The 19,642-nt window shown below is 34.5% G+C and overlaps 1 protein-coding gene across 1 annotated transcript; it reads left to right on the forward strand.

Annotated features, from left to right (window-relative positions):
* The first annotated feature begins 9,793 nt into the window (after positions 1–9,793).
* LOC136069999 (uncharacterized) lies at positions 9,794–17,468 on the forward strand. The gene is made up of 3 exons (XM_065779197.1): positions 9,794–9,839; positions 12,869–13,590; positions 17,094–17,468. The coding sequence occupies exons 1-3, from the start codon at positions 9,794–9,796 to the stop codon at positions 17,466–17,468; spliced, it is 1,143 nt and encodes a 380-aa protein (XP_065635269.1).
* The last annotated feature ends 2,174 nt before the right edge of the window (positions 17,469–19,642 follow it).

The following is a 19,642-nucleotide window of genomic DNA, read 5'->3' on the forward strand; positions in this document are numbered from 1 at the left end:
GTGGTGGTGGATTTTTCATTGATTTTTTGTATTGTTGTGTTTTTGTGGTGGTGGTGGATTATTTAATTTCTTTGATTTTTTTGTGTTTTATGGGTTTCTTGTGGCAGAGTTGGTGGTAATGGGTTTTTTAGCGGTGGTAGTGGTGGGTTTCTTGTGACAGAGGTGGTGGTGATGGGTGGCTGAAAGGGAGATAGTGAGGAAAATATAAACAGAATGATGGGGGAGAAGGGAGTAAGAGAGATTGGATTATATTATTTTATTGGGTAGTATATATTATTTTAATGAGTTAAATAGGAAAATAAAAGTTTGGATGCTGAGTATATTGTAAAATTGTATGGTATACATGATAAAAGTAGATTTTAAGATGGTAAAATAGAATTTTTGTAGAAACCAGATGTGAATGCTCTTAGCAGCCAATTTCACTAGTATATGCAATAAAATTTTCTACATTATTGTTACAAGTAGACACGGTCATTCATTAAGTTAAATATAACATCTCCCAATTGTTTTGTAGTTAAGTAAAAATAATCGGTCCCACACTAGGTATACCATAGCTAATTAACTACATAAATTTGAGATTAACTCTTGTTGTTGTACAATATAACAAGAGTTTAAAATTGAAAAATAAATAAATAAATCAAACCATGCAGCATACTACAGATTGTAAAGCATAAAGTGAATTCTTAAGAGCGAGACAAAGATTTTTGTTAATTATTGACAATTAAGATGATGGACTATCAAATTATGGAGAGCGGGATTGTAATATATATATGCAGCGAATGAAAACAAAGCAGTCATGCCAATTGTGAAAAAATTGCCATAAAACTTATAATCTATATATTCTATATATATATATATATAACCGAAACTTTTGAAACTCCCACAATTTTTCACGTCAACTTTAATTAAATTAAAAAAAAAATTAATAATAAGCAGTCCAAAAATTTTTCCACAATCGTAGAAGGCAAACCCGATACCCTCTCTCTCTCTCTCTCTGACTGTAGTCAAATATTTCCACAAACCCAACTCTAAATCTTCTCACTCTATTTCTCTACCCTTGTCTCCAAAACCACAACTCTGAAAAGAATCCTAAACGCCATCTTCTTCTCCTCTCTCTTCTCTAAAACCAATACTTCCCTAAAACCTTTTCTTCTCGCCTTCCTTGGAACCCAAATTTAATCATCAACCTTCTTCTCTCTAACCTTCTTCTCTCTAGGCTGCCTCACGATACCTCTTCAAGAACAAACTATCCTGGATCAATGGGAAAGTCCCTCTCCAGTTTTCGCACATCCAAGTGAGTGTTGCCCTAAAATTTCTCAGTTCGATTTTGGTTGTGGTTTTTGTTGTTATATTATTGCAATTTTAATGTGGTTTCCTTCCCTTTGTAAATTTGGATTCTTTCTTTTTTTTTTTTTTTTTTAGGTTTCTGCGTAGGCACTGATTTTTGTGCCTTTGATTAACAGATAAATTCAAAATTCGATATAATAATTTTTATTGGGAAAACTAAGAAATAGGTATGATTTTTTTATGATTCATTTATGGTGGGTTTGTCATTAACATTAGAGTTTGGGAATTTCTCTGCAAATTTAAAATTTTTCATTGAGAATGAATTCGGGTCTAATTTAAAAAAGCAAAACAATTTTACTGATTCTGATTTTTGGATCTGCAAAGGGTTTTTGCTCATCGGACCTAACCTCGACCCAAAGCCCTAAACCAAAGGTTTCTCTCTCTCTCTTTCTCTCTCTCTCTCTCTCTCTCTCTCTCTCTCTCTCTCTCGTTTTTTTTTTCTATTTTCTTTGTTTAAGTTTTGTTTGGTTAGAAAGTAGTGTTTTACACCCTTGATTTTTTTTTTTTTTTTTCTCGTAGAAGATCGGAGTGAAAAGTGAAAGAGTGGTTCCTTGGTTAAGCTAACCAAGTCAGTTTTCCGATTGTGCTTTCTCTATTTGGTTGCTGAGAAACAAACAAATAAGAAGGATTGTTGTTTTTCCTTTTTTATGTAAGAAAATAAGAAATGAGCTGAATACAACTGTTTGGTTCAGTTTACCGTAGTCTTTAGGCTCTCGCTTTTATTATTATTATTATTATTTTTTTTTTTTTTTGGTTTGGGAAGGAAGAAGCAAAAAAAAAAAAATTCAAACTTGTAAGGTTGAAATTTCTCAACTATCTTGTTGGCTTTATTCCGTGCCAATTACTTGTAATTTAGCACTTAGTAACCTTGTATTTAGGTAGGATTATTGTAAGGGTAGTGTGTGAGAAGAGGTGAAGAAAAGCTCAAATATGTGCAAGAAAGCAGGGGTTCGCGGCTAGGACTCGCGGCTGACTCGCGACTAACAAGCCGCCAAATGCAGGCACGTGAGAAGCACACAGGGAAGCTGAAGGTCACGCCGGCTGTCGCACTACAGGAAAAAAGCCCCAGGCTGGCCAGGCCGTTATGTCGCAACTTGAACTTGCGACTTGGACAAGTCGCGAGGTCAAGCCGCCAATCAGCCCTGTTTAGCAAACACTGACTCTTCGTATTCTAAACACATACCACTATATATAGACCTTATACCTATTTTGAGAGAGCTTCCAGAGAGAATTTTTGTGAGAGAAACCCTAGAGAAAAACAAGATTGCCTTATCCCCAATCTTTACCTTAGAGACTCTACAATTTCTTCTACTCTCTTCTCTCCATTGTCATGCCCTTGAGAAGTCATTGACCAAATCCTTATCTCACCATACCTACGTTTGTGAGAAGGTTCATTTGGTGCTAAGGAAGCAGTTTGGAAGGAACCAATATACATTGGTTAATGCTATGGTCTAGTAGCGGAATCCGGGAAGCTAAAGAAGAAATAGGTTCGGCGTAACCTCGTTGGAGCAAGAAACTTGGAGGGCTTAGGTACTTGGTATATTAGGCTTGGAGGGTCTTCTGCTATTCATGTATCCCAACTACATTCTTTAGTGGATTATTTGACCGCTTGGAGGGCGGCAGAAAGGTTTACGCCGAGGACTTCGGTTTCCTTTTCGATAACATATCGTGTGTTGTCCGTGTGTTGCATCTTCCTTCCCTTTATCTTTGCCTTATATTTACTACTGTGAATGTGTTTATATTTGGCATAGATTAGTTATCAATTATGTGCTTGGCTTATGTTCATGTTCCACATATTAATTGTTTGATTATAGCTTGAATTGATATTTTATATTTTGGGGTCTAAACGTTTAAGTGTGTTTTAGACACATTTTGATTTCAATTGGTATCAGAGCAGGTACACTTGTTGTGGTTTAAATACCTGAGTGTGATCCCTGACCCTTGTTGAGATGGATAGGTCTCAATCCTTAAATGTTCCACTATTTTTATGGTAATAATTATGCTTCTGGAAAGTTAGAATAAGGGCATTTCTATACTCTATTGATGACACCATGTGGGATGTGGTTGAAATAGGTTGGACTAAGCTGGAGGCTGAAAATCCACCTGGGATAAGGCAGCTCTTATGGCAACCAATGCTAACAGTAAAGATTTAAATGCTATTTTTTGTGGTATGTCTCCTAATGAATTTCACAAGATCTCTCATATGACCATAGCTAAAGAAGCTTGGGAGATTTTGGAGACTAATATGAAGGTACTAAGAAGGTGAAAGACACAATGCTCCAAATGCTTACCACCGAAGTTTGAAGAGCTCAAGATGGGTGAAAATGAATCGTTTGATTCATTCTATGGGAAGCTTAATGAATTGTAATTACTAAACTCAATTTTGGGGAGAAGATTGAAGATACTAAAGTGGTGAGAAATATTGAGGTCCTTGCCTAAAAGTTTTAGAGCAAAGGTTACAGCCATCGAAGAAAGTAAAGACTTGGATGAGATCAAAATTCAAGAGTTGATAGGGTCTCTCCAAACTTATGAGCTGGGACTGCTTCCCAAAGACGAGTAAATCGCTTACTCTTAAAACCATCACCGAATGAATGGATGATCCTTCCGAAGAAGAATGAGTGGAGAAGGATAGTAGCATATCTTGCAAAAAACTTCCGCAAATTTCTGAAGATGAAGAATAGTGGGAACCATTCATAGAGGAAAATTTTCATCTTCAAGATGTGATAGGAAAGAGCTTACGAGGAAAGAAGGAAGGATTTTAAGGTGAGAAGAAGAAGAATTGGGGTGATCAACGAGTGATAATTAAGTCCGTAATTAATCAGAATTCAGATATAGAGCTAAAGGGAGATCAGTTCCAAGATCACAACAGGGTCCAAGAACGGTATATTTGTCACTATTGCGATTGCAAGGACATACCAGACTCAACTGTCAAAAGCTGAGAGCAGACAACAATGCAAGTGCTCCTCAGTCACGAGAAAGAAGAACGACAATAGGTCTTGGGGTGGTAAGCAACCAAGAAGTCAAAACCGTGATCCAGGAATGATGGACGGGATGAAGATAATTAGTGCCTTCACCAATTGCCTGGAGAAGGTTGACAGTTCTAACTCTCGTACCCGATCCATCATGGATATCACCCCAAACGCACATGATGTGTGGTGACAAAGGGTACTCATGCATAAGCATTACAACATATCCATGCATCAATTCCCATGTTTGTGATTATGCTTATTGTGTGCTTCGTGCCAGTATCTCTTTGTGTTTTTTGTCTTTGTTTCAAATTTTTTACATTTTTTTTTTTTATAAATCTTTTACTGCTTTTGTGTCAAAAATCCAAAACACATAAAAGTAGAAAATCCAAAAAGTTTAATCGGCTTTGTTGAAATTTTGTCTCAAAGTATGTTTTGCCTTGTACTTTGTACTAATGGCTTTGTGCATTTAACGAGGTTTGCTTGTCTCTCATGCACTCAATCATTGTGAAAGAAATTCTGAAATCTATGTGATTGTTGTAAATAGATCTTCAACCTTATCATGAATGATTAGTGAATGGTTTTGTTGATCTTGAGACATGCATAGACTCATGCCTATATATTTTCTCACTTTTTATTTATATGCTTAAAAGAGCTCTCTAAATGTAAAATCTCCAAATGAAAAGAGATATAGAGCTGCAAAGCCTGTGACACATACTAGTATTCAACTAGGAAAAAAGGAAAGTGACAAAATAAAATGTTTGATGTCCAAAAGCCAAAGGCTACATCAATTGAAATATCAAAATTTCAGGCATCTATCTCACAATGAGATTCTCTTTGCTCAAAAAGTGCAAATGATATGCTGAATATGGAGCCAAATAAAAAGTTTCAAAGAATTACTATCAAGTGCTGTGTGGGAGGTCATATATGCATGTTTCTATAATTGAGATAGGTCACATTATCTAGTGCTAATTGTGTATGCCTTGATTGAATTGATCATTGAAGCTTCACATTAGACTAAGGACTATCTCATTTTTGATATCCACACACAACACACAAGTCTATGTTCAATGAATGCCATATTCATTTGTGTGATTGTACTTGATTAAATGTGTTTTCACAAGGTCAATCTTTGTTGATCAAATACAAAAAGATTTTTGAGTATTTTAGTTTGTTTTTGGAAAGTATTTTGTTTTACAAAAATGTCAAATTTTTCAAAACAGTGTTACCCTGTTTTGGCGACTCAGTCACAAGTAGGTCCAATCGCATGCTCTAGTCGTAAAGCTCACTCCAAGAGTTTTTGTGTGGGTCACTAGCAAGTCAAGGCTGTAGTTGCGAAAAAGACTTAGAAGATTTTTCAAAAATTTTGAGTTTTGGTGGTTTTCGCGGCTCAGTGTGACGACTTGTTCGCAGGTGAAAGGTCCAGTCGCGGGGGTACACAGAGATTTTCGCGGCTCCCCTGGCGACTATCTCGCAGGTAGACCTTCCAGTTGCGAAAAACACTTAGAAGATTTTTCAAAAAAATCTTGCTTCATAGTGGTTCATGGCTTACCTTGCCGACTTGATCCAGTCGCGAAAAACGCGTGTTTTGCGTTTTAAACAGTTTTTTTAAAATTGTTTTTAAGTTTTTCCCTCGAAAATTTGTGACTGTTCATTGTCTTTCTCAATCACTCTTTCAAACACTCGTGTTTCTCACAGCAACAACACAAAAAATCAAATAAAAATCTACCACCACCACGACAACAAAACCAAAAAAAAAAAAAAAAACCACCACCACCAACCACAGAAAATCCATGGCAATAACACACCCACCACCACCATGGACAAAACCCACAAAAAATCAAAGAAAAATTCACATCAAAACCCACTGGAAATCAAACCCATCAGAAACCTCTGCCACCACAATTTGAGACACCACCACACCGGAACCAAAACCCACCATCATAGCCCCCACCACCACCACCGTGAGGCACACAACGCCAGTCTCACCATGCCATGCCACGCTATGCCCACGTTGATCTCCATGCTGTGACCACTCCGAATCCAACCCAGCTCCAGTGGCATGTTTTGTACGAGAGAGAGAGAGAGAGACGTGAGAGAGGGAGTGAGGATGAAGAAAGAGATAGAATTAGAGGGAAAAAGAAGAAGAAGAAGAGAGCTGAGTGGCTAAGAGAGAAAAAAAGAATAATATTTATCCAAGATGCTACAGTACCGTCATAAAAGTAAGATGGTACTGTAGTAGTATTGTAAGAAATTTTACAATTAGGAGACCGGGTAACGGGGGATTTTGGGACTTTGATGCTAAATATTACCAATATATATGGCATTTACAAGACCCAATATGAATGCTCTAATAGAGATTTGGCATATCGGATACTTCTCCTACACGAAAACCTTGTTACTTCTGTGGACGAGCATGGAATCTTGCCTCTCAATCTCATAGCAGATAAGCCTGCCGCCTTCAGAAGTGGTTGCCACCTTGGGTGGTGGAACGAGATCATGTATCATTGTTAGTATTTTTAAATTTTCAAGTTACACAAATCACAAGCTTTCGAATTTCGATTGATTTGAAATCCAAGATGTACATACATTACATGCTATTTTTGCATTTCTTAAAAAAATTATACGTCAACTTTTTTCCCAGCTTATTAAGTAGACAAGTATTATTAACTTGCATATATATATATATATATATATTTATATTTGTTTATCATTATTAACAGCTGACCACCTCAACATAAGTGGAAGTATATCTAGACTTCTATCTATCACCAACATTACATCTCATTATCCTCTGTTGTTGTTTGGAAGGTATATACCTGTTGATGATGTGCTCCAGCCAATCGATCCAAAGCAAATGATTAAAGGATGCGAGTGCAAAGTAAGTCCCCATTTTCCGGAGAACTACAAAACATGCGTCAACTTCTATCGATTGTTGGAAAAAATGGCTCGAGATGGTACGTGAAGTGAATCCTTACGTTAAAATTAATTTATCTTAAATGCATCACTAATGATAGAACACAATATCGAGGCAATTAAAGATCATTTTTAGACCCCCACACCATGGAAATAAATTTTCTGGACCAATATACCATTTGGTAGATTCATTTTGCTTCTCCATTTGTTATGCCACGTGAACTTTTTCGGATAGTGAAAATTACATATGAAACAAAGGCAATCTTCGATCATATGAGAAATTAAGTAAAATGAAAATTTTAAACATACCTTTTGCAATTTAATTTTACACACAAACTTGAATATAACTATTGGCAAAAATTCTATATATATGTTAATAAATTTCCATAAGTATAGTGGAAGCACAACCACACAAAAACACAATGATTTACGTGAAAAATTCTTTTTCTTTAAAACAAAAAATTACGGGACAAATTTCAAATAATGTTACTATATTAAATAAATATTATAACACTTAAAGATATAACTTGAACAAAATAGATATTATAATCTCATTGGCCGAATGGCCTCCTTTTATTTCTTCATCACAATTTTCTCCTTTTATTTCTTCAAATAATTTCACTATATGAAATAGATATTGTAATACTTAAATATACAACTTGAGCAAACGAACATTAAATAGATATTATAATCTCACAATTTTTTTTTCTCTTATCTCTTACTTGCTCTCATTCACACAGTTTTTAAAGACTGCACTCTCCACAGTCTCGCTCTCACTCTCTGGGACTTCTCACTAACTCATTGGCCGAATGGCCTCCTTTTATTTCTTCATCAGCTTTTCTTTCTTTTCTTCCTTCAACATGTCTCACATGCTTAACATTACATCTTAATAAATGCAAGCCAACTTGCCTTGACTTTTGTACATAAAAGATGACTTCAATTCTTCTCTTTTAGCAAGCTTCTCCAGCAAGCCCATTTAATTTTGCTGACTGAGTTTGGTTTATTTTTAGTACTTTTTTAATTGAACACATCTTTTTGTTTTAAATATATAATAGCAAATGATAGTGAGTTTTAATTTTTCACATTTTATTTAGTTAGTGGATAGCGTGTCAGTTTCTTATTAAAACAAAATAAAATTTCAATTAAAAAAGTACTAGAGGCAAGCCAAACCCACTAACAACCTATCCAACAAGCTCATTTAATGAGCTAAGCCAAAGTGTGGGCTGGACTCACGTGGTGCAATGCACTCAACAATTACTTCATAAATGCATTTAAACAGAATAACACCTCTATAATACACAGCATACACAAAACCAAAAGAAAATAGTGAATTAACCTTGTAGCTCAATTGATATTTCTTAGTGTTTTCAATGGAGATAGTGGCGGTTTAGTGATGATACTCTGTGATGATAATCAGGATGACATGTGGCGGTTTCAATAATAGAGATCACAAAGAAGAAGTCCTTAGAAAGGACATTCCTTCGTTATCAATGTGGCACCTCGCAAGTACTACTTAGCATGCAACAAGCATTCACAGATATCCTCATATCCTTGCTAGCAAGGTGCTATTGGTCTAAGGAATATTTTCTGAAATATAGCTTGATCAAAACTCAAAAGCAATGATGTAAAACAGATAGCACAAACTTTCCTATGATAGATATTTTGAGATTTTCTTGCTAACCTTGATTTTGCTAATTACTCCATAAAACTCCACTATAAAAGGAAGCCACTATTTACTCCTAAATCTTCAACTCAACTATACCAAATTCTACCTTCATTACTACTTCATAAATTAGTCTCTTAGTTCATATACTCCTTCATAAATATTTCCATACATTTGTCCACAGGCAATCCTAGGGTTGCAAAGTAAGTCCAAACTCATTTGCCCGCCCAAACTCACCCACTCTAGTTGAACCCAAACCCACCTAATTATTAGTTGGGTTAAATGGACATCAACCCAACTAGACCCAGTGATTATTAGGTTTTAACTAAAAACCCATTGAACCCCATTTAACCCAAAAACAATATACTCAAATTCAACCTAGCCCTTCCCATATATATATATATATATATAAACGCAGCCCTCAGACAAAATTAGACTCCAATTTTCTTATTTCTGTTTCCCTAACTTTCTCAGCAACCAAACACATTCTAATTTCATTAATATCTTTAACAAAAGCATTAAAAGAGAGCTCACCAGAGTCCATTTCTAGCGGCTTTGAAGCATTGAAGGAAGCATTTTCCAAACCTTGAGAGAAATTCAAGATGGAATCAAAGCTGGAAATGATTGGATGATCGACGGGAAGAACTTGATTGGGATGAATCTCATCAATGACCACGATGCCAACCAACGTATCAATGTAAGCCGAAATCGGAAGCTCTTACTCCAGCAACCGCTCGTGACTCCGCTGTAAGATCTGAACCTTGAAGCTCTCGACAATCTGCCATTGATGGTGAAGCAGAGGAAAATTTGACAAAATGGAAAGCTCGTCGGAGGAGGAGGAGGAGCTTGAGGTCGAGGTTAGAGTGTTGTGCACGTGCTTTGCATAGCAAACTTGACGAACATGGACTCATTGAGGCATCCCCAAATGTTCTCGGCGAGTCAACAAGGTACTTGACTTGACACGCGATGCCGCAGATTCGAGTCCAAGCCAGGTTAGGGTGAATGATGAGCTTGGGGGTTGAGAAGGAGGAGGAGAAAGCTTTTTTTTTTTTTTTTTCTTTTTTCTTTTTTTTGTGTGTTGGTTTTCGGTTCGTAAATAATTGGAATTCAATTTTCAAAATTCATTTCCTTATTTTTCTAAATTTTCTCAGCAACCAAACGGTGGACATTCGTCTATTTCCTATTGTTGTGCTGTTACTGTGTTTATGGGCATTTTGGTAATTTTGATAATTGGGTAATTGGGTGGGTTGGGGTTTACCCATTATAATTAAATTGGGTTGGGTTGGTTTTGGGTTAGAATCAATTAATTAAATGGGTTTTAATGGGTGAATGGGTTTTATATACCCAACCCAAACCCGCCCATTTGACACCCCTAATTCTCCTCCATTCTCTCTAAAAATTCCAGCACCATAAAGGGCCTTAGAAGCCATGGCCGAAATTAGTTAAACAACATCACCTGTCTTTCAAATTTATACATATTTACCCATCCATCTGCATAAAGCAACTCCCATCATTTACTATATATTCATCATTATGAGTATGACATGGTACAAAGAGATCTAGTTTGGATTAGCTCACTCTATCCATGCTCTGTTTGTTTCGGCAATAATGTTTTCTAAAAAATGAGTCATTTTAATTTTTTTTTTATTTTATAAAATTATCTTTTTTTCCTATATTTGGTAGTAACCTTAAATGAGTTGAAAAATAATTTTTTAACTTCTCTTATTTAGCATACTATGAGATAGAGTTGTTTTCCAAAAAAAAAGAAAAAATAGTAGAAAACAATCTCTAAAAATAAGTCATACTTTTTATGTTAACCAAAGATAGTTTTCCTTTGACTCGTTTTTTCTAATGCTACCAAACATTGAAAAATATGGAAATCTATGGAATCATTAGATGAAATCATTAGTATTTGTTTATTACTTTTCCATTGAAGTTTAATTTTTTAATTTTTAATTTTTTTTTACTATGGAATTCTCTCCTCATTTTGACTTGATAATAGAGAAGGAAACACAAGATTTTTCCAATGTGAACACATCCCTTAGCTTGTTTAATAACTAATCGTTGGACGCTTATCTTGTTTCATTGTTGGACTATTATTCAAGTACTTGTTGTAGTGGGTCATCATTTGGGTTGACGTCATTGCCAGAGTTACTTTTGAAACCTCATTATAATTCTTGCTAGGTGTAATCTCTAGACCTAGAGCTAAAATGGGTCTATCACAATTCATCGATAGCATTTGGGTTATAATCTAAGCCCAACATTGAGTTTTGGGTTTGTCTTCCCAAAAATTATCATTTGCAACAAAATGAACCCTTAAGAGTATTAGTGTCAAGTGTGCTAAGTGCGAAATATTTGGCATTTGACACACCAAACACCAAAAAACATGCCTCATGAGATGTGTCAAATGCCAAATAATTTTGGCATTTGATAGAGTACAATCCTATTAATGAAATTGTATGGACAAAAATGCTATAATTATTTATTAAACTTCTCTCCCTCTCTCTCTCTCTCCCCGTTTGTTGCTTCTCACTCTTCTCTCTTACTATCTTCCTCTCTTCCTCTATCACTCTCTTCCTTAGCCACCATTGATCTACCACCCTCTGCCACTGATTCGCTACATCATGCCGCCAATCGTACCATCTTCCTCAGCCACAAGCTGCTAATTTGACCCTCCTTCTTAGCCACATTGCCAATCGCCCTCCTCCTCAGCCATGTTGCCATCTTACTTGCTTCATTTTTTTGTGGGTTTTCTTTTGTGGTTGTGGGTTGATTTTGATGGTTGTGGTGGCTGATTTTGGGGGGTTGTGGGCCGATTTTAGTGGTTATGGTTACCGTGGTGGGTAGTGGTTGGATTGATTTTGGGTTTTGGTTACAGTGGTCGGTGGTAATTGGTTGATTTTGGGTGGTGGTGGGTTTGTGGTAGTGTTGGGCTATGGGTGGTGGTGGGGTTCCAATTTGGTGGGTGGTTTATGGGTGGTGGTGGGGTTCCGATCTAGTGGTTGGGCTGTGGGTTTTGAATTTATTTATTTATTCGCTTATTTTATTTGTATGAGTTTTTTAAGGTTATTTTATGTGTTGTACATATTATTTTAATGTGTTGGATGAAAAAATAGAACATTTGATGTAGGTAAATTGTAAAATAGTATGTTAAAATAGATAAAATAAATTTTTTATTTGTAAAAATATAATTTTCTTAGCACAAGTGATGCTGATGCTCTAACAGAGGTTTTCTATCCTTCCTTTGGGTTTTAGAATTCTTTTAATAGATCAAAGAATTTATTCTGGAAGCAGACGTATCATGTTTCATTTTGACAACCATTGCATCATTCTTTATATACCTAATGCTAAAAGTTAGACATGTCACATGTCGCAACCTTAATTATTTGTGCATTATATAATGAACTGATTTTGTTTTGTAAAGGATCCCAAGCTAAAAGTGAAGGTTTAATTCAGAGATATTCTCGCGCATGCTATGACATTGCCAAATTTGTATACACAGCAATACGGGTCATCGTTGGAGTTGGCACATCACTCTCTCTTTTTTGTTATTATTATTATTATTATTATTGATAATGTACTCTTTCTTTCTTTCTTGAAGATATCCACATTTGTAATTGGGAAATGTTATTTATACACATCTTGTGCTCACGTCTTCAGTACACCATTTGTTCGCACGGTTGATTTTGAGTTAATGTTTTATTTTGATAAGAGTGGTGTTTGTTTCACACACAACCGAATATACAAGCAAAATTTGCATTAAAATCATGATTTCAGTGCAAATTTAATGGACTTACAATTTGAATATGATATATATGATACAGAGAAGATGTGTGCATGAAGTGTACAAGTTAATATATTCATGTAGCTACATGTTACATGCATATTAATACAGTTGCCTCTTCATAATATATATTCCCTTGTATGATTATTAGGATCAGATGAATTATTATTATTATTATTTCTTGATGAATAGGATCAGATGAATTAAAGAAGATAAAAGAAAAGCACGTTTTATCTCTTAGACTCCTAAAGCGTACTATCAAAGCTTTACCTATAAATTATTACATTTTGGAAAAAGGGCAGAACCCTGGGCGGATACCATTCCTCAAGGAACCTACTGTGGACGAAGTTATTGACATGGACATCGGTTCATCCTCTAAAGACAAGTTTCCAATGGCTATCCATGATGATACGGACGAAGGCAAAAATATAGCACTCTTGGTAGTGGATAACAGACAACCCCAGATACATCAGCTATTGCTTAAGAGAGAGTTACTTACAGAGACAATGCTGCAAAAATTGGATAAAGACGGGAACAACGCATTGCATCTTGCAGCGAAGCTATGGATAAGTTCATCCTCTAAAGAGGATGAGCTTAAGAAAAAAGAGACATCCATATTGGCTGAGGCTAGAAATGGTATCACGGAAATAGTCGAGGAAATACTCAAGTATTCAATGTCGATCCATGATGAGACGGACGAACGCAAAAATATAGCACTCCTGGCAGTGGAGAACAGACAACCCACGATCTATCAGCTATTGCTTAAGAGAGGGTTATTGACAGAGACAATGCTGCAAAAATTGGATAAAGACGGGAACAACGCACTGCATCTCGCAGCGAAGCTAGGAATAAATAAGCCCTGGCTAATTCCTGGGGCCGCATTGCAAATGCAATGGGAAATCAAGTGGTACGAGGTTTGAACTCAAAACCATCTTGAAATGCTTGATTTTTATTAAACAGCTTGCCTAGGCGTTTGACTGCTGCATGCCCTGAACCTTACATGTAATATAGCACAAGTTTCAAATGCTGGCCTACTACAAGTAGTTGAATCATGTTTCTTTATTGGGTAAATTATAATTTACTCATTTCTAATTTAATTGAAATTTAAGTTGCTTATCTGCGATTTGAAATTTTATATTTTATTTACTTCAAATTATAAGTTCAGTTAGAGTTTCATAACCTATTCCTGTTAAAAACAAGGCTAAGTAATTTTGTTTTACTTTTATGTTTTTCTCCTGAAAAAAAAAATCAAAAAACATAAAAATACAATATCAAATAAAATAAAAAATAACATAGCGGAATACTTGCATCATAAGATTTCAAACTACAGGTAGACAATTTAAATTTTGGTCAAACTTCAGGTGGGTAAAATGTCAAATTTCAAACTACAAGTAAGCAATTTAAATTTCGGTCAAACAACATGTGGGTAGGTTGTAATTTGCCTTTCTTTATTTCATCAACAGATTAAGTGTTCGAACCACTTCATCTAATTTAATTAAAAGTGGAGCTCTTCTTAACATATATGCAACACTCCATATCTAGGTGAGGGAGGTAGTGTTCAATATGTGCCAGGCCAATTTATAGGTAATATATATATATATATATATTTATTATTGATAATTTGATAGTTTGGAGAGAGTAGATTTGAATTCAAAATTTTTTTATTGGATTGTTCAATATGTGCCAGGCCAATTTATAGGTAATATATATATATATATATATTTATTATTGATAATTTGATAGTTTGGAGAGAGTAGATTTGAATTCAAAATTTTTTTATTGGAAGTATTAAAAGGTATAAGTTAATTAACAAACACTTGACAAAAATGCAAATAAATGAACTTGGTGTTAAAAGTTTGTAACTTGTATTTTGAAATGACAATTCATGATGTGCAAATCGTCAGTAGCCGTATAGAGCTGAATCCTTGTGAGTGTACCTGTAAATGTCATGTAAGGCTTTCCTCAAGTAGGCACCGGCGTAATGCTTGTCACAACGCCTCCGATGCCAAAGTTAGTATACAGAAGCCTTTGAGAAAAAAAGAAAGCTTGGGATATCAGAAATTCTTATGCTTATGAATTTTGGGCGTGTGTGTTTGTACTTTGTCTAGTTCTGATGAGTGTATATATATAGTTTCATAGTTTCTAGCTGTTGGGGCCTTAATTGTGGCTTTAGTGCTTCTTTTGTAATGCCTTAGGGCTTATTAATGCGGGTTTTGATGAGCCTCTAACGGCCTGTCAATTAATTAGTAACTGTTCGAGACATTGAATCCTCTTATTAATGACTCACTTAGCTTCGTCCATGTTGTGTCAAGGTGGACGAATATGCTTGATGAGGTCGTCTGGGTAGGAGAGTTCGTCAGTCCCATCAACAATAGTAATAGGAGTCTCTAGTTTAGGGGGCCTTAAGAAGCTTAGTTAAAGTTTGTTATGCCTTAATCGAATAATAGATTGGGCATACCCTTGCAATATGGTAATTAAGGGTATATTAAGAAAATTCAATAGGGCAAGGTTTTCCTTCAAATATGTTTTAGCCCCAATTTGAAGGAAATCGGTATTACCAAATCACATAAATTATTTAGATGATTTTCTGTATGTTCTCCCTCTTTTTAATTTATTTATTTTTTATTTCCATTAAAATTGCTTTAAAATAATCGTTCAACACTTGGTTTATTTCCATAAATTGACAATGCACTTCAAGTTTAATTTGCTACCCTAAATTTTCATCATTGCAAGTATACTTTGTTATGAAATTGTTTAGAAACAATCTAAAACTGTATCTTTTTTATTTTTAATAAATGCAATATGTGAAAAGAACCGTGCCACAATACCTACTTTACCAACCTAACAAAGACAAGAAGATTCCGGCTAGACATGGCAAAACGGGCGGGTCGGGTCGGGTTCAGGTCGGGTCAATCGGGTTACGGGTCACGGGTTAAAAACGGGTCACTTTAAGCGGGTCAAAATCGGGTTCGGGTCAATCGGGTTCGGGTCGGGTCGGGTCGGTTGACCCGTATTTTTCACATGAATTTTTTTTTATTTAATTTTTATATAGAAAACAACATGTATCTGTCATTTGGAAAGTTATGCAACAAATTACTTAATGTAAAATGCATTATTTTGAATTTACCACTTATATCAAAAATGAACTCAATTAAACTTATTAATACTTATTCAACAATTTTAAAATTATACAAATCCTAACATTACTATCTAAAACAAAATAACACAAAGATAAGTAAAACAAATACACAAGTTTTATTTCTGCACAATATCAACATTCCAAATATAAAACAAAATTATAAATGACTTATTGGATAACTCATTTGATAAAGAATAAAAATATATAAGAAATTTACAATCTTGAAAATTAATTTTATAATCTATTATCAGTTGTGGTTGACACTCTATTTCAATTTGAGATATACTTTAAAATTTGATTGCTTACTTATTTATACATGGTCTCTTTTATGAATATCATATTATTGTTAAGCAATACACACTCTAGGATATATCATAATTTATTTTGAAAAGCTGTTTATTTTGGACATAAATTATTAAAAAATAGGTCTAAGTATTCATAATTTATGCTAATTTGATACTTTAGCTTCACTATTTTTACAATATCAACATTCCAAATATAAAACAAAATTATAAATGACTTATTGGATAACTCATTTGATAAAGAATAAAAATATATAAGAAATTTACAATCTTGAAAATTAATTTTATAATCTATTATCAGTTGTGGTTGACACTCTATTTCAATTTGAGATATACTTTAAAATTTGATTGCTTACTTATTTATACATGGTCTCTTTTATGAATATCATATTATTGTTAAGCAATACACACTCTAGGATATATCATAATTTATTTTGAAAAGCTGTTTATTTTGGACATAAATTATTAAAAAATAGGTCTAAGTATTCATAATTTATGCTAATTTGATACTTTAGCTTCACTATTTTCACACTTGTGAATATTTCTTACATGTCTACAATTTTAAATCTATGTTTTTAACTCTACTGTAACCAGATTATCTTGACATGTACTTTACTATTTCATATCTAAAAATATTCACTCATTACAGAATGTTCAACCATTAATCTTTCAATTAATTTGCATATAGTTATGTAAATGTATCAATTGTTTCCTTAAAGTTCACAATAAACAATTAAACCAATATTGTCTTAGTTTTACTATTTTTTTTACCAAAATTTTTTTTTTAAAAAAAAATGGTTCGGTTTCGGGTCGGGTCGCGGGTTGGGTCGGGTTGGCCCGCAAAAAACACGGGTCGGGTCACGGGTCAACCCGTTTTTGCTTCGGGTCAAAAAAATCGAGTTCGAGTCGGGTATTTTTTGGGTCGGGTCAGGTCAGAAAATTCTGACCCGTTTTGCCATTTCTAATTCCGGCACAGTTATTCACTGAACACCACGAGAAACTTGTCCAAGAGGGAGGCGAATGGCTTAGCAAAACCTCTGAATCCTGCCCAGTTGTGGCTGCACTCATTGCTACTGTTGCCTTTGCAACATCAACCGCTATCCCAGGTGGTATCAAGGAGGGTAGCGGCTCACCATACCTTGAAACGTATCCTGCATTTGACGTCTTTGATGTGACCTCACTTGTCGCCCTGTACTTCTCTGTCACAGCCTTGTTCTTGTTTCTTGCTATTCTCACTTCCAGATACCAAGAAAAAGATTTCCGTAGCGACCTACCAAGGAAACTTCTGCTTGGATTAACTTCACTCTTCGGGTTCGTTTGGATAGCACTTATTGTTGCTGAAAGTTGCTGAAAACTGATTGTTGCTGAAAATACTGTAGCAAAATAATTTTTAAATGTGTAAATAGTATTGTGGGACCCACTTTTAATATTAAATATTGCGTGAACAGTGCATGAACAGTGCAGGACAGTACATGAACAGTAAACTTTGTCTCCAAAGTCAGCAAGTGCGGCCAAAAAAAAAAAAAAAAAAAAAAAAAAGAGAAAACGCAAAACTGGAAACGCGCTATCCAAACTGGGTCTTCGTGTCCATTGCATCGATGTTAGTCTCTTTTTGTGCAGGACATTTCTTTGTGCTCAGAGATAAATTAAAAAACAAGGCGCTTCCAGTGTATGCAGTGACATGCTTGCCTATAACGCTCTACTTTGATCTTGTAAGGACTTATTTCAGGAAGGTGCCTCGGTCGAGCCACAAGGTGGTTTCTCTCTAAGGTGTTGTTTTTCTACATTTTATAGCTGTGTTTCATTGTTTTACTTGGGTGTGGGTTTGAGAAATCAACTACTGTTTGTCTAAGGTGTTCTGTGTTTAGCAACTATATCTGTTTGTGTGTGGCTGTATGCCCAAGTGTGTCGGGCCTGGATTTTAAACTTCTTGAAATGTTAAGACTCATGAATTTAAGTAATGAATAACTGAGTTCTCTCTCTCTCTCTCTCTCTCTCTCTCTCTCTCTCTCTCTCTCTCACAAGAAATATACTTGTGACATGATGCCCTTATACAAAAAATAAGGCATGTTTTCTCTTTATTGCAAGTGGAATAGTCTTTCAATTATCATGGTTTAATGGATGATCTGTAAATTTCTATAATTACATGCTTATTTTTAACCGAACCAAGTGTTGAAACCTTCTTGCAATACCTCTGCAAAATGTAATTACATAAATGAAATATTGTTCCCAGATTTCCTTAGGATGAATTTATAACAATAATAAAAGCGTTACATTGGGAGGAGATACAAAAAAGGTTTTAGTTGACTACCGCTCATTCTTGACGCAATGGTCATTTTATAAGTATTAAATATTTGTGGGGTGCGGGGGGTAAGGGTCGGAGTTCAAGTATTTAGGGGGAGTTTTACACACATATATTTAAATTAAAAGTTAAAACAGAATTTCTATCTTGTATATATATAAAAAAAAAAAAAAGGTTTTAATTTATTTTTTAATTTAAAAAACACAAATACATGTACAACACCGATAAATTACCACTCCCAAGACCATAGATAAATTTTAGCTAACAATATTGTGTATATTATATAATAAATTAAATTTGTTTCTTAAATACTAAGTCGTATACTCGTATTAAATGGGCATCTACTATCGATATGCTTTTTCTTTTTCTTTTTTATTCTCTTTTTGCCATGTGACATATTGTAAGAATATTAAATATATATATATATATATATAAATTTGAGATGTTTTTTCAACTCATAACATTATAAGTGGTTTTATTAGAGCATAATTCTAAAGCTTAAATCCATATTCCATAAAATTTATATTAGACAATTTATAATAATAACTAGTCTTTGAATTCGTCAATTTTAAATCTTTAAATTCAAATGCAATATAAATGAATTTTAAAGTTCAACTATTTTCAAAATCACATATATTATTTCAAGAAACTACATACTAAATGACAATTATTGTGACTATAGTCAAATATTCAACATGTCACTCTTTGTAATATAATTAACTTCAAAGGCTATTAAAGAAGTTATGAAACATTTATTATATTGGTAAGTTACACATGAATCCAGTAAGTCTTAAACCTACAACTCACCTTTTATTCTATTATTATGAGAGAATAAAGTATCGGTTGAGTTACAGCTTATTGAAGAAAGAATTGTGAAACATGAAATGTAGATAAAGAACCATGTATACATACCTGAAAATGATTATTATATATATGTTAAGTGCAAGCCAAACCTCCTCTTGCTGATCAATGTCAGGTGACAACTAGGGTTCCCCAAACACTTCAGTGGGTTAGAATTACCCTTTAATTGAGGGTTTCTTTAGAGTTCCATAGAAGTGGTTAAGGGAACTCTAGGGGACAACTGACCTTTCCTTTCTATTATTTTGGTTTATTTTTTGTTCTTGGCAAAGAAATGTAAACCAAACCTACTATTTATAGAAAAAGTTCTCTATCTTCATCATGATTCAGTAAAGGATGCCTTTGGGTACGAGAGAACCATTAGA

Source organism: Quercus suber, unplaced genomic scaffold, assembly GCF_002906115.3.
Source record: "Quercus suber isolate HL8 unplaced genomic scaffold, Cork oak 2.0 scaffold_202, whole genome shotgun sequence".
Classification (NCBI taxonomy): Eukaryota; Viridiplantae; Streptophyta; class Magnoliopsida; order Fagales; family Fagaceae; genus Quercus; species Quercus suber.

Excerpts from the sequence above, each read along its gene's own strand:
- LOC136069999 (XM_065779197.1), top strand. The coding sequence starts at position 9,794 with ATGGACTCATTGAGGCATCCCCAAATGTTCTCGGCGAGTCAACAAG. Across the intron at positions 9,840-12,868 it reads GTTCTCGGCGAGTCAACAAG|GATCAGATGAATTAAAGAAG; the intron begins GTACTTGACTTG and ends CTTGATGAATAG. Across the intron at positions 13,591-17,093 it reads GGGAAATCAAGTGGTACGAG|TTATTCACTGAACACCACGA; the intron begins GTTTGAACTCAA and ends ATTCCGGCACAG.